This window comes from Phascolarctos cinereus, unplaced genomic scaffold (genome assembly GCF_003287225.1).
Source record: "Phascolarctos cinereus isolate Bilbo 61053 unplaced genomic scaffold, phaCin_HiC Scaffold_1;HRSCAF=81, whole genome shotgun sequence".
NCBI lineage: Eukaryota > Metazoa > Chordata > Mammalia > Diprotodontia > Phascolarctidae > Phascolarctos > Phascolarctos cinereus.
In genome coordinates, this window is record NW_027555514.1 from 53,152,180 (window position 1) to 53,166,852 (window position 14,673).

Below are 14,673 nucleotides of genomic sequence, written 5' to 3' on the forward strand. Positions count from 1 at the left end.
ACTTTTGTATCCCCAGTGCTTAGCACAATACCTGACATATCTTATAAATGCTTGCTGAATGAATGAACCCCTGTGACCTAGGGGGTAATATCACCATGTTAAAAATAAAGAAACTGATAAGTCTCTTTGGCTTGATTTGAACTCAGGTCTTCCTGATTCCAGTACCAGCACTCCACCCCTTGCACCATTCACCGTCAATATCGTAAGTGATTTTAAAGATTACCTTGTTGTTGCGTTCAATACCAATGTAATCTGCTTCTTTAGGTATCATCACAAAGAGCTCAGCTTCATAGGCCCCTTCCCCTCCATTCCTTGCATTTACTAAGAGCATTAGTTGGTTTTCATCTCCAATGATCAGCTGGTGCTTATCTCTACAAAGAGAGAGTTAAAGGACTAATTAGCTATGGCAGGTCTACAATGGTGGAGCAGGGTGCCCTACTGAAGGCTGCTGTTCCTACTAATGACTTGCCTGGGACTGCACAGGAAGGATGGGCCATTGGAATTGTGACAGGTTAAGAATGACAGAAGGCTGATTGGGGTGGGGTGAGGGGGAGGGGAAAAGAAGCCGCCATTGAAAAAGAGCCATTACAACGAACCAGCCCTGAAAATGAGAGACAGGAAAAGAGGAATCTGGAAGAGTCAAAGAGGAAAAGGTGAAGAAAAAAGCTAAAACAAAGACCCTGATGCTAGGATGTGGGGAAAAGTACTCAAGGGAAGGAAAGCAGTCAATACAATGAGCCCCAAAGTAACTGAAACCAAGGGTCCTGGCTTTCTCATCTCAACATGAAACCAATGGAAGAAGCTCCTTAGCTAATAACTCAAGCTAAGGGACCTGGAAAACTATCACTTAAGAATGGCCCTTTCGTATTTGAGGATTGTTCAAAACTACCATCTTCCTAATCTCCCAGCATGGGAGAATGACCTCACAGCCTAAGAAGCTGGCCTTTTACAGTTCACAAGGAAGACATCAGGATGCTGACTGCAGCAGAATGATTCTCACGAAGCTGTTGACAGCCTTTCTGAGGGTGGTGGGTGTGGAAATCTACCTCCCTCTCCATCCCTTACACAAACACACATACACACACGCACACACACACACAAACACACAGTCATATGCATGCATGCACAGACACACAACTGGATATTTAGACCATGTGTTCCATTTTCTCTCCTGGTAACAAAATACAGTGCAACTTATAAATGCCTAGATCAGTGAGTTCAGCTTTTAGGCGCTATGATCATTTGATTTTGTCAGAGAGCCTTAAAATACACACACACACACACACACACACACACACACACACACACACACATAATTGCATGTATTTATATGTCTATATAGATAAATCTGAATTTTATAATTAATCTCCAAATATCTCTTGAGATAACTGGAGCTGCAGTTGGGGTGTTACAAGAGCAGGATCAGGGATTGCTCACTTAAGTATATGCAGGGTGTGAGCATGACTGAGCCTTTTCTTATTATGCCTTTTCCATTTGAGCCACCAAATAAATTAGGTTCTTTTCATTAATCAATCTATCATCAAGGACTTATTAAACACCTACTGAGTCTTAAGGCCTATCTATCTTCATTGTATTTTAAATATGTATATCTTCATTAATTTAAATATATATGTATATAAATCAGCCCCTATATTTATAAAATTGTTTAAAAATATGTTTTAGATATATATATACACACACATATACACATTTTATATATATATATTGATAGGTATTATATATAGGTATTATACAGACAACATATATCAATGTGTACATATGTGTGTATGTGTGTATGTATGCATATATAAAAACACATACATATTTTTTCCTTTATTTGAAGAATGAAACAACTCAGACAAAATCTCAGGGTGTATTTCCTGACATAAGTGACAAAGAACTGACCTAAACCAGCTCAAAAATTACATGCAGGGATTTTTTTTTTTTTAGCAATTGGAAGTATATACTTTCCCTAGAGCAGCTTTAAGTAAGCATCTATATTCCATTAGGTATAACACACAAGTTTATTTATTTAAACTTACGGTCTAGCTGAAAGTTTCAAGTCAGGAATGCACATATTGTCATCTCCACAGTCCACCAGGATGTGAGCCTACATTTGTTCAAAACAAGCATCAGTGGTCACTTGGAAAACCTGAATCACTGCCTTCTTTCAAAAACAACTAGAAAGGCCACAAATTAAACAAAGGTGCATCTTACACTACACAAATCTCCACATGGCTACAAGTTCACCAGCCCTACCAGAGGAGTATGGTTGACATCCTATCTCCTCCCACCCTATCCCCCATCCCAATTCAATCTACAATTTTCATACGGAATGTAGCCCTGGCAACAACGTCAGGAAGATTACAGGCTGTACTGCTTCCATTACATCCACATTCTGAATGAATTAAATCTGGGTTTCACAAAGGGAAGGGCTTCCGAAAACACAATGATGCAGTGTTTCAAGAAACATGTCAGAAAAAAATTCCAAACTGTTTACACGTTTGCATGCAGGAATTAAATACAAAGAGCTGGGATCTGTTTCAAGGTCACATAAACAACCTCCACGGACTGGTTGAACACAGGCTACTCGAAAGGGTCCCCGATCATACCTGCTCATTAACAATGCTTTCCCGGTAGAAGTTTAGTACTGGTTTGACAGCGAGGCCTTCCTCAAAAGTAGGTTGATCCAAACTGTAATTCAAGCTAATGTTGATTGGAGATAATTTATCTCGGAATTCAGTTTCATCCTGGGAGAAATAATCACAAAATTAAAGAAGGCTCCATGAAATAGCTACAAGATGCTAATCTATGATAGCAGCATGACTTTTTTTTTTTAATAAACAACACTGGGTGAATAAAAAAATTATCACAGCAACAGGCTGAGAAATTTGCTGATTTATATGGGCTATAGTGGCTAGCAAAATTTAGAATCTTCCAGAGGTGAAGTCACTGGAAAAATCATTGTATCAGTCAATGAGCACTTATGTGCTTAGTGTTGACACACCTACTATGTGCCAGGCACTGTGTCTGGGTATACAAAGAAGGGGGGTGGGGGGAAAGCAAGTCCACACTCTCTAGGACATCTCCATCTAATGGGATGACACATAGAAACTACTCTGTGCAAACATGACATATAACAGGATAAACTGGAGATAATCAAAAGAGGGAAGGAAGACACTAGAATTAAGAGGGATTGGATGAAGCTTCTGGTAGAAGGCAGGATTTTTGCTGGGAGTTGAAGGAAGCCAGGAGGGCAAGAAACTGCAATCCTACAGGAACACACACACTCTTCTCAGTTACCCAGACCATCAGCCCTCTACACAGACTTGCTCTCCTCTCCTTACAAAGAGCTAAGCTCCCAAATTTGCACGTGTATGCAATGTGCATAGCATAGAATGAGAACAATCTTTAACAATGTAATTAAAAGTACCATGGACAGGATTCATAAAGAGTACATAATTTATGAGTTTCCTTGAGATCAGACACATAGTAGAGACTTACTGAATGCTTGTTGAGTATTTAGTAATAATAGGATTAATGATGAACATTATAATTTACACAATCACAGCTTTGGAGCAGAAAGGACTCATCGAGGTCATTTAGTACAACTCCCTCATTTTACAGATGAGGAAAGTGAGGCTCTGTGATTTGAGTGACTTGCCCAAGGTCACACCAGTAATAAGTATCAGAGTTAGGTCATTAACTTAGGTCGTCTGACTCCACATTCAGCATTGTTTCCATTGAGCTAAGCTTCTACGTTTTATGTTTAGAAAATGCTTCCAGTAGCTCTTCTTTCCAAAGTTACTTGGAGGGTTAATTTGGGGATAGCCCCACTTTACAGATGAGGAAATTAGGCCCAGGGAGAAGTGATTAACAGAGTCAATAAGCAATAGACCCAGGCCTCTCAACTTTGCCATGCCCCCTTTTAACTTGTAAGTGCTCAAAAAATGTCAGATTATTATATCAGTTCATCCATGATTTCTGGTTTTGAAGGCATGGGCTGAATCCCATGAGTAAGATTTTTCAGAACAAAGGAGATCTGGGAATGGATGAACTTCAAGCTCCATTACGGTATGTTCATAAATTATCAGGAGTAGTTTGTGGAACTTTAAAATGGTATCTCTCTTATATTAAAACGTACAATCCTTGCAGGCTGGGACTGTTTCATTCATCATATTGGTCCTCTTTGAGAACAAAGGACAGCCTCCAACCAGCCAAGCAGCCAATCCCCCAAGCCTGGCAGATAGAAGGTGCTAAAGACTCCTTGATTCACAAAAGCTAACAGAGATGAAGGCAGCTCTTTGAACCAATGATGGTTAAGCTGCAAAGAATGATTGGAAGTTTTACTGGGATTTCACAGTGGTACTCTGGGTATTGAGAGGCAACAGAATAGTGGATAGCCTTCAAGTCAAGGGTTCAAGCCCCTCTTCTGATGCATACTGGCTTTGTGACTCTGAGCAAAGGACTCAATCTCCCAGTGGCTAGTGCCCCAGCCACTTTTAGGAATGTGACTTACAAATCTTTATTGATAGGAGTTTCCTAATCACAAGTAAGAAAAAAAAAACCCCTACTGGGAGTAGAGGCCAGAAAAAATTATTTTGGAGAGGCTTACTCGGAGGTAAATAATGAAGTCCTGGCACTGGAGGGATTGATGCTGGTTTATCACTAGAGAGAAGACAAGCTGTGACTGATGATTATCCCTGAAGAGGGTCCTCTTAATGGCTCCCTTCTGTTTCAGTGAATCTAACTGCACGTCAGCTATCAGAGCTATAGGACAAAAGTAAATTAAACATTTAACACAGAACAAAAACCTTTAATGAACAACATGCTTTACTACACACACAAAGGGAATTATTACTCCAAGTTGGTGCTTTGGGGAAGAATATTTTAGAAACAAAAGTTGATGGAATTTATAAGACATTTCTGGGATTTAATAAATAGACATATAATGCCAGCTGATTTTGGTGATACAAAATCACAAAAACTCAAATTCTGAAGGGAGATCACAGATGCGCTAATCCCACTTGAAGTTGAACAAGAATTCCTCTTGCCACCTGTGAAGTAATGTTCACTTGCAGATTTCTAGTGAGTGGGAAACCCAAACCTTCTGAGGAAACCCATTTTCCTTTGGGAAGGTCTAATTCTTAGGAAGCTTTCTCTGACATCAAGAGTAAATCTGCCTCTGTGTACCTTCTTTCTACTGTTCTTAATTGTGTCTTTGGAGACCTGATGGATCAAGTCTCATTCATCTTCCAAATGGCAGCCCTTCAAATACCTGATAACAGCTTTTGTGCACACCATCCGCTTTGTCTTCTGAACACTAACCAGCCTCAATTCCTTCCACTGATGCTTAGATAGCATGATCCCAGAGCCCTTCCCAATCCTGCTAGGTAGGCTTCTTCTGAATGCTCTCAGCTTTTCAGCATTCTTCATAAATTATGGCACCCCACATTTGAAACAATCATCTTGATATAATTTAACAAGGGTATAGGCAGTGATACTTTGATTTTCCTCGTGCTGAATACTCTACATTAATGCAGCCCAAGATCAAATTAGCTGTTTGGCATCATATTACACTACTGATTTCTATAAAGCTGGCAGTTTATTAAGCTCCCCAGACACATACATAACACACACATACACATCCATCCATCCATCCATCCATCTATCTATCTATCTATCTATCTATCTACTATCTATCTATCTATCTATCTGTCTGTCTGTCTGTCTGTCTGTCTGTCTGTCTGTCTATCTATCTATCTATATTCTGTTAAATGCCTACCTGGCTAAGTCTTCCTCAATTTGCATTTATGAAGCTGTTTTTTGAGCCTATGTCAGAATTCACTTTTATGTTTACTGGATTAAGCCCAATAGTCTAGCTAGTCAGAATTTTTTTTTTGAATCCTTATTCTGTCATATGGGGTGCTGGTTCTCCCTCCTAGATTTATATCATTTTCAGATTTCATATATATGCCATCTATATTTTTAACCATATATCAATATTATTTAAAAGAAAACACTTACAAAAGTGTGGTTTTTTTTCTTGAAAATTTAGAAACACACTTAGCTATAACATACTCAATTAGAGATTCCCCAGCCCAGTCATTCAACTAGTTTCAGATCTACCCAATTATTATGTTGGCCAGTCTGCCTCTCTCTCTTTTCGACAAGTATAATTAGAGAAACTTTGCCAAAAGTATTTTTCCTTATTGGGACACTAATGCATTGTTGGTGGAGTTGTGAACCAATCCAACCGTTCTGGAGAGCAGTTTGGAACTACGCCCAAAAAGCTATAAAACTGAGTGTATCCTTTGACCCAGCAATACCATTACTGAGTCTGTATCCCAAAGAAACAAACAAACAAAAAAGTAAAAGGACTTGTTTGTACAAAAATATTTATAGTAGCTCCTTTTGTGGTGGCAAAGAATTGTAATTTAGGGGATACCCATCAATTGGGGAATGGCTGAACAAGTTGTGGTATATGATTGTGATGGAATACTACTGTGCTATAAGAAATGATGAACAGCATGTTTTCAGAAAAACCTGGAAAGACTCACATGAACTGATGCAAAGTAAAGTGAGCAGATCCAGGAGAACATTGTACACAGTAACAGCAATATTGTATGATGATCAACTGTGAATGACTTAGCTATTATCAGCAATACAAAGACGCAAAACAATTTTGAAGTATCTATGCTGAAAACTGCTATCCAACCCCCAGAGAAAGAACTGATGGAATCTGAAAGCAGATTGATCCATACAGTTTTTTGTACTATTTTTCTTGGGGGTTTTTGGGTCTATGTTTTCTTTCACATCATAACTAATATGAAAATATGTTTAGCCTGACTGCATGAGTATAACCTTTATCAGATCATTGGCCTTCTCAGTGAGGAGGGGGTGGGGAATGGAGTGGGAGAGAATTTGGAACTCAAAATTAAAAAAAAAAAATGAAGGTTAAAAATTGTTTTTACCTGTAATTGGAAAAAAAGAAAATATTTAGAAAAGAAAATTTAAAAAAATTTCTCCTAAAATCAAAGTAAGCTATATCTATAGCATTCCATTGACTAGCAATCTAATTACCCCAGATATATTTGTGCAAACTGTGAATTTGTCATAATTCTATCTGTTCATCTTAAATAATACTCAGAGAACTCAATTGGAATCAAGAATTCTTCAGTTTCTGGACTGGTTTTTGACAAAGCAAATGGTGGAGTGAGGTGGCAGGAAATAGAATTTCATTAATTTATCATTTGTATACATGTATACATATATACATATATATATATATAGGAATATGAAAACATGCTTACCTACTGTATTTGAAATGCTCTGACCTTCTACAGATGCACACACTCTCAAAATAAAACTATTTAAAAAAAAAAGATTGTTAGTCTTACAAATACCAAATTCTGAAAATAGAGTTTCCTCCTCCCCAAATAAAAGAAATGAAAGGAGACGCCTTAATGTGTCTTTATACTGTCCTTCAATATGACAATGAAACAAAATATAGCTCCATCACTATTCTGTCCCCGTATTAGGGTCATTAGGGGTCAAGAGATCTGGATTCTAGTCCACAGACTGCACTCACTGACCGTATGATCTTGGTCAAGTCCCTTCTCTTTTCACCTTCCTCAACTGAAAAAATAAGGATCATAATAGTTTTAATATAAAAATAAGGACAATAAAAGTATATTAGTATAACTGACTTTTTTGAGTTTCACTTCCCTCATCTTAAAAAATAAGGATAACACTTGCACTATTTCCCTCAAACAGGGAATATAGTTTATAATGCCTTTTATAAATTTATAATTATAATTTTCATATTATCATTATACTCATTTTATAATTTTAAGTCTTTTACATATTACATATGATTTTATAAGCCTTTCATAATTATAAACTTTTATATGTGCAAATGGCTATATAAAAATGAGCTGTTAACATGGACGTGTTTTATATGACTTCATATGTGTAATGGGTATCACATTTCTTGGCTTCTCAATGAGTGGAAGAGCAAGGTAAAGGGAGGAAGGGAATTTGGAATGAAAATAAAAATAATTATAAATAAATAAAAGGGGCAGATCCATAATAGACATACACACATACAATAACGGATTTATTCCTTAATGATTAAGCCATTGTTTTGGGAAGGCCTAACATTCTCAGCAATAAGAAGGAATCAGGAAGCCTCTGGTTCATATCTGTGTCCTGAAACATATGGGTAGTAGGACCCAAGGCAAGTCATTTAACATCAAAGTCTCCCCCCGCAAATCTCTAATGTTGTAAATTCCAGAATATTTGCTGACTTGAGCTAGTAGGATTGTTGGAAGGATCAAATAAGACAAAATGTAAAGAGCTTTGCAGGCCTTAAAATACTATACAAAAACTAGATAATAACAATAATGAAATAGCAGTATTACCTCAAGTATTTACCAAATTCAAAAACAGCAAATTATATCTAAACTTATTATAATTGTGTCAGTTTCTTGTGTCAAATATAATGAAAATGTGTCACATCTGGGATTCATATATCTTCTGTGACCTCAGCCAATGATTTCCTTCAGGGTAAATAATTTGCCACATACCATTAAGAAATTTTTTTTTTTTGCCTGAGGCCTCGCTGCTATTACAAGAGTTTATTCCATTTCCCAAGACAAATCACAAACTTGGGCCCCACTTCTGTTTCAATTAGAATTACTCAAGTGAGATGAATAATTGATTGTAGCTTGAAATTTCAGACCCAAGCTAGACCCTAAGTGGAAAATTTCCTTTTGCTATCTGTCCTTTTTGAATTGCTCAGCTACTCATTAGAAACATTCCACTCAAAGGTGGATCTAAGTATTATACTCTGGACATTGCTAAGTGGCTTAAAAATAGACAATTCTACTTAGTAGTAAAAATCTTGTCAAGGCTAAATTACTGTGATAATTTTTTTTGGTATGGTGTTTTTGGCTAATACCACCCACTTGAAAATGCTACATTAAAGTGATGAGTTTGAGACCTCTTCTTGTGATAAATTATATCACTGATGACATTACTCTTTGTAGAAGCTGTTTAATTACTCATGGGAGGTATGGTACAACAGAAAGCACCCTAGATTCAGAGCTAGAGAACCTTGTGTCCAAATATCACTTCTGTCACTTAGTACCTGTGGGGCTTTGACGAGTCACCTGACTTTTAGCTCAAGAGATCTACCAGCCTCAGTCTCCCTCGGAGCTGAGATTACAAGCAGGTATACTATTCTTGGCTCTTGATTCGAAAGCATTTTAATTTGCTTCACCCAAATTTGACTCAACTACAGCTAATTACTAATTATAAAGCGCAGGACTACCACCTAAACCTGCCCCATCAGGTGAAACCTTTGGGAAGGGTATTTGCCCAGCTATAGAAAATGACATTGGGTTGGCTTCTATGACCCAGAAAGCAGACCTGAAAGTCTCCCAGTTAAAAAAAATGGAATGGATTAAACCCTTCATGAATTAAGTTTCTCAAAGGCAAACATATTTGGTTTAATTTTATGGTGCCCCAGGGTGACTTAAAAACATACCACAGAATTTTGTCTCCTTTCAGGCCAATCCCCTGATTGCAAGAGACACTTGGAGGGGCCACCAGGGGAAGATATGGGTTATTTCTGCACAGGACCCCTGCACTGATGGGGAGCTAAAAGTTCCAACTGGAACTGAAGCCTCTGATTCAAAGTAGGCAGGCAGTCTGATTGGTAATTCTGATTCAATCCAGTCTCTTTGTGAAGACCCTGCCAAAGACTCTCCTTCCATGGAGACCTTTAAGAATAGGAGACAGAAAACCATATGTCCATGATGGTTTCCATGTGGTCTTGCCTGGAGGTAGGGCAATACATTATATGACCTTCTAGCTCCGTGATTACTAAAGACCTCAACCTAGTGATATTTGGAAGAAGGAATCCTTCAGCATATCTGCAAGGATTAGTGATGTGTGACAGAGGAGTAGTTAATTTAAAATGGAAAGAGAATATAAAAACAATTGAGACTTGCATTCTTTCCACTATTTCAATGACACAGGCTTGGAGTCAGTAGAGGGTAGGGCCTCGGGTCTGGCTCTGCTACTTACTAGCTATGTGATCTTGGTCAAGTCATTTAATCTCTGTGAATCTTGGTTTCTTTGTCTGTAAAATGGATATAATGATACACGACCACCCTTAGAGAGATGTTGTGAGGAAATCACTTGGTAAACTAAGTCAAGTGTTATATAAATGTGAGCTGTAATTTGAACCACTGGATTTTTTTTTACATTAAAAATGTCACAGAAGCAGAACTGAAAGTGATCTTTGAGGACACGTAGCTGTCAGCACAGTCTTCTTGTTTTACAGATGAGTACACTGTGGCCCACAGAGATTGCCCAAGGCTGTACAGCTGCATGTGGTAGAGGTGCATTTCCAATCTATGTCCTCACTTCCAAATTCAACGCTTTTTCCACTACACCAAAGAGTTTGTAACTGATCGTTTCCTCCCATTCTCTGGATCATTCAGCTAAAGTTGGAAGGGACTCTCAGGGATTATTTAGGAGTCAAACTTCCTCATTTTACAAATGAGGAAAATGAGGGCTCAGAAGGTTAAGAGACTTGTCCAAGGTGACACAGGTAATACACACTGGAGATGGAATTGGAACCCAGGTCCTCTTCCTCCAGATCCAGTGTTCTTTTTGCTGTACCACGTGGTCTCGCTCTGACAGATTAAGAAATATTATATGAATATTGGATATACATCTCGATATTTCCTTTCTCTTCTACTAATTTCCAAATATCGCTCAGCAGGCATTTCATACAAGCTGCACAGCTGGCTCAGAGACACAGAAATCTCCCCCAGTGGGACTGAGGAATCACTTGCCCGTGGTTGTTGTTGTTTACTTGTTGTCAGTTGTGTCCGATTCTTTGTGACCCCATTTGGGATTTTCTTGGTTGCCATTTCCTTTTTCAGCTCATTTTACAGATGAGGAAACTGAGGCAAACAAGGTAAAATGACTTGCCCAAGGTCACACAGCTAGTAAGTGTCTCAGGCTGCATTTGAACTCAGAAAGAGGAGTCTTCCTGACTCCAGGGCTAGTACTCTCTTCACTGTGCCATCTTTGCTGTTTGTTGTTCAGTGATTTTCAGTCACGTCCAATTCTTTGTAACCCCATTTGGAGTTTTCTAGATTGCCCCTATTTGCCTGTTAGAATTTACCTAATTGTTTTCAGAAGCATGATACAAGGTTATGTCAAAGACAGAGAAATATTACAGAAAAGAAAACCAACAGCTGTTCTTCAATCTTAAGGGGAAACTGAGTTAAAATTGTAGAAGAACCAGGAAAAAAAAATCTTCAGGGAACTCAGTCTATGCTAGACTGGATGAAATGGTAATTTCCCTTCTTGTAAGACACAGGGCTAACATAAAAAAACAAAACCAAACCCTTGTGCACTTGAAAGAAAATGTCTTTCATTGTACTGTAGTCATTCAATAAAGCTGTTGAATCAATAACTGTGACATAATATATTTATTCATGTAATAAATGATATTTTCTAAAAATAATATTATCTATCACAGCAGGAAGCTGACTCATGTAGGAACTTTTCTTGTTAAAAAGTAATATTCTTTCCACAAACCAAAACAGTTCGTGGAATCTGTTAAACCCACTTAAACCTTATAAAAATATATAAAAAATGAGAGATGCTTTTAAAAGAATCCTTTTCCAGGGCACTGCCATTTTCTTCCCAAATGTGCTGTCTACAGCTAGTGAAACTTCACCTCCCTGAGTTTTCAGAAGGGATGTGAGCAGCCAGGTGCCTCAGGGTGACCTTTAAAGGGTTAAGATTCCTACTCAGGTTGTCCTCACAGTCCATTTCATGTTCGTTTCACCATGAACAGGAAAAGGATCAATGTGAACACTTTTCATTAATGTCCCCAGTTTCCCAGCTCATGTTTTAGTCATAATAGTTGGTGGTTTATAACCCCTCTCATTTTCTTATGGGCTCAGGGCTGCTCCCACATATTTCCAAATGCTGGTAGAGAAGGAGAAGAGAGGATCAGCCTCTCCTGGGGGGTGGCTCAACAGTAACAGGATGTTTTGGAAAGATTCCTTCAGGGTCCTCCTTCCTGCCTGCCCTCCACCCTTCAAGGCTTTGCCTCCAGCACAGACTCCTGTCCAAAGGCCATCAATAACACTCAAACATCGGCCAGAAATAACTGCTCTAGCTCAGGCTGGACTGTCCTGCATCCTGCCCCTTTTCAGAGCTTCACACATCATTCCAGGAGGCAAAGGGGCGGCAAAATTTGAATACTCTAGTTTTTGTTGGCTTTTCTAGGTATCCTAATAATAATGAGACTACCACTAATAATAGTTCATTTAAATAATGCTTTACAAATATTATCTCAAGTTATCCTCACAACTCTATGAGGTATCCCTATTTTAGGGATGAGGAAACTGAGGCAGATAGAGATTAAGTGACTTGCTCAGGACTACAAAAGTATTGTCTGAGGTTGGATTTGAACTCAGGCCTTTCAGACTCCAGGTCCAGTACTCTATTCAGTGTCCCACCTGTATGCTTCTTTGGGGTTTGCAAAGGACTTTTCTTGTGTTATTTCATTTGTTCCTCACACCAACATTGTGATTATTATTATTATGCATTATTATTCCCATTTTGCAGATGAGGAAACAGAGGCTCAGAGAGTCTAAATGATTTGCCCATGTTTACACAGCTAGGGAATGTCTACGGCAGGATTCAAACTCAGATCTTTCTGACATGTTCAACACGCTAGCCCTGTGCCACGTCCTGACCACTTTTGGGGTTTGCTAGCAGTAATTATGACAACAGCAATGATAATGATGATGATGCATCGTAACACCTTCATTCAGTCACAAAAAGAAGTCATTGTAGCTACCCGTGCAAGCTATTGCTTGCCGACCATCAAACATAAGGTTTGGCAGCTAGGTGATACGGTGGATGATGCGAGATACAGAATCAGGAAGAACTGAGTTCAAACCTGACTTCAGAATTCTTAGCTCTATGACCATGTCTGCTTCAATTCTCTCACCTGTAGAACGAGGGCTATAATAGCACCCACCTCCCAGGATTATTGTAAAGATTGAACTATATAATATTTATAAAGTGTTTTGCAAATCTTAAAGTAAATGCTAGCTTTCATTATCATTGGGGCAGCAAGGTGGCACAGTGAAGATAGCATGCCGGAACTGGAGTTGAGAAGACCAGCGTTCAAATCTGGCCTCAGACACTTGCTAGCTGTGTGACCCTGGGCAAGTCACTTCACCCCATCTGCCTCAGTTTTTCCTCATCTATAAAATGAGCTGGAGAAGGAAAAGCCATCCACTCTAGTAACTTTGCCAAGAAAATCCCAAACGGGGACAAGAAGAGTCAGACACAATTGAAAACGATCGAACAACAATAACAAAAGATTATTATTCTTATTGTGGTGGTAGTTATAGAACAATAGTGGCATAGCCCCTTGTACTCTATCTGACCCTTTATATCAGGGATTCTTAGCCTTGGCCCATGGATGGATTTCATTGGACCAATGAACATGGATGAGGAAAAAATTCATCTTTATTTTCACTAACATTTAAGTGAAATTTAGCATTTTTTCTGTCAATTACTTAAGACCTTTTTTCTGAGAAAGGACCCACAAGCCTCACCAGCCTGCCTAACGAGCACGTGACATTTGGTCAGTTAGTCAATAAGCATTCATGAATTGCCTACTGTGTGCCAGTCGTTGTGTTAAGCAGGAGATTTATCTGAACTTCACTAAACATAAAGATGAAAAGAACTAAATAATAACAACTCACATTTATAAAATGCATTAAAGTTTGCAAAGCACTTGCAGACACATCTGCTCCCTCACCACAACACTCTGAGGTAAGTGGTTTTATCACCCCATTTTCCTGTTGAGGAAACTGAGTCTCAGAAGGGTAACATAACTTGCTCAGGGCTATGTAGGCTGGTAAATATTAAAGGCAGGATTCAAACCCAGGTCTTCATGACTCCAACTCCAGCATTAGAAGCAATGATACGTTTTCCTACACTGATTCATTTTCAACCAATTATATGACTTCCAAAGACAGGGAAGGAAAATATTTTATAAGCCGCAAAGAATACTCTCCTGCAACCTAGACATGGGGGACATCACTCTGCCGCCATTAACAATTGGTGTGACTTTGGGGAAGTCAGCTCTTCTCTCTGGGCCTCTTTCCCAAACTTTAATAAGAGGCCAGCGTAGTCAGAGTTGAAAAACGCAAAGCCTGTGGCACGCTGCCCACAAAACTCCCGAGTGACACTAAACAAAAACACAATACAACCTCGATAATGTGAATCTGTAGTTTTCTAAGCTAATATGTGCGGGCAGGGATCCACTTCTTTTTGATTGTGACCCCACTGGGCCAGTTCATCTCTCCTAACGCTAAATCTCTGTTATTCAGTGGTAATGGTTACAAAAACATAGTATAAGGGAAAAAAAAATTTCTCACGTATCATCCCACTTCTATGGGAGGTCATTAACTGATGACAGTTTTCAACACAGGAAATGCAACCATTTAACTCAGCCTTAACAAAAAGAGAAAAAAATACTTTCTTTGCCTGAAAAGTGGTCTGAGTACTTCAGTACAGCAACCCTAGAATGCTGCGGAGATAGCCTAATTCTGCTGG

The 14,673-nt window shown here is 38.7% G+C and overlaps 1 protein-coding gene across 1 annotated transcript in view; it reads right to left on the reverse strand.

Annotated features, from left to right (window-relative positions):
* ITGA8 (integrin subunit alpha 8) overlaps positions 1–14,673 on the reverse strand; it is a 202,716-nt gene that overhangs the window by 84,512 nt on the left and 103,531 nt on the right. Inside the window, exons 16-20 of the mRNA XM_020987504.2 lie at positions 7,314–7,369; positions 4,616–4,770; positions 2,613–2,750; positions 2,043–2,110; positions 224–371 (exon numbers count right to left, since the gene is read on the reverse strand). Coding sequence (XP_020843163.1) covers positions 224–371; positions 2,043–2,110; positions 2,613–2,750; positions 4,616–4,770; positions 7,314–7,369 — 565 coding nt within the window. The remainder of the gene's footprint in view (positions 1–223; positions 372–2,042; positions 2,111–2,612; positions 2,751–4,615; positions 4,771–7,313; positions 7,370–14,673) is intronic.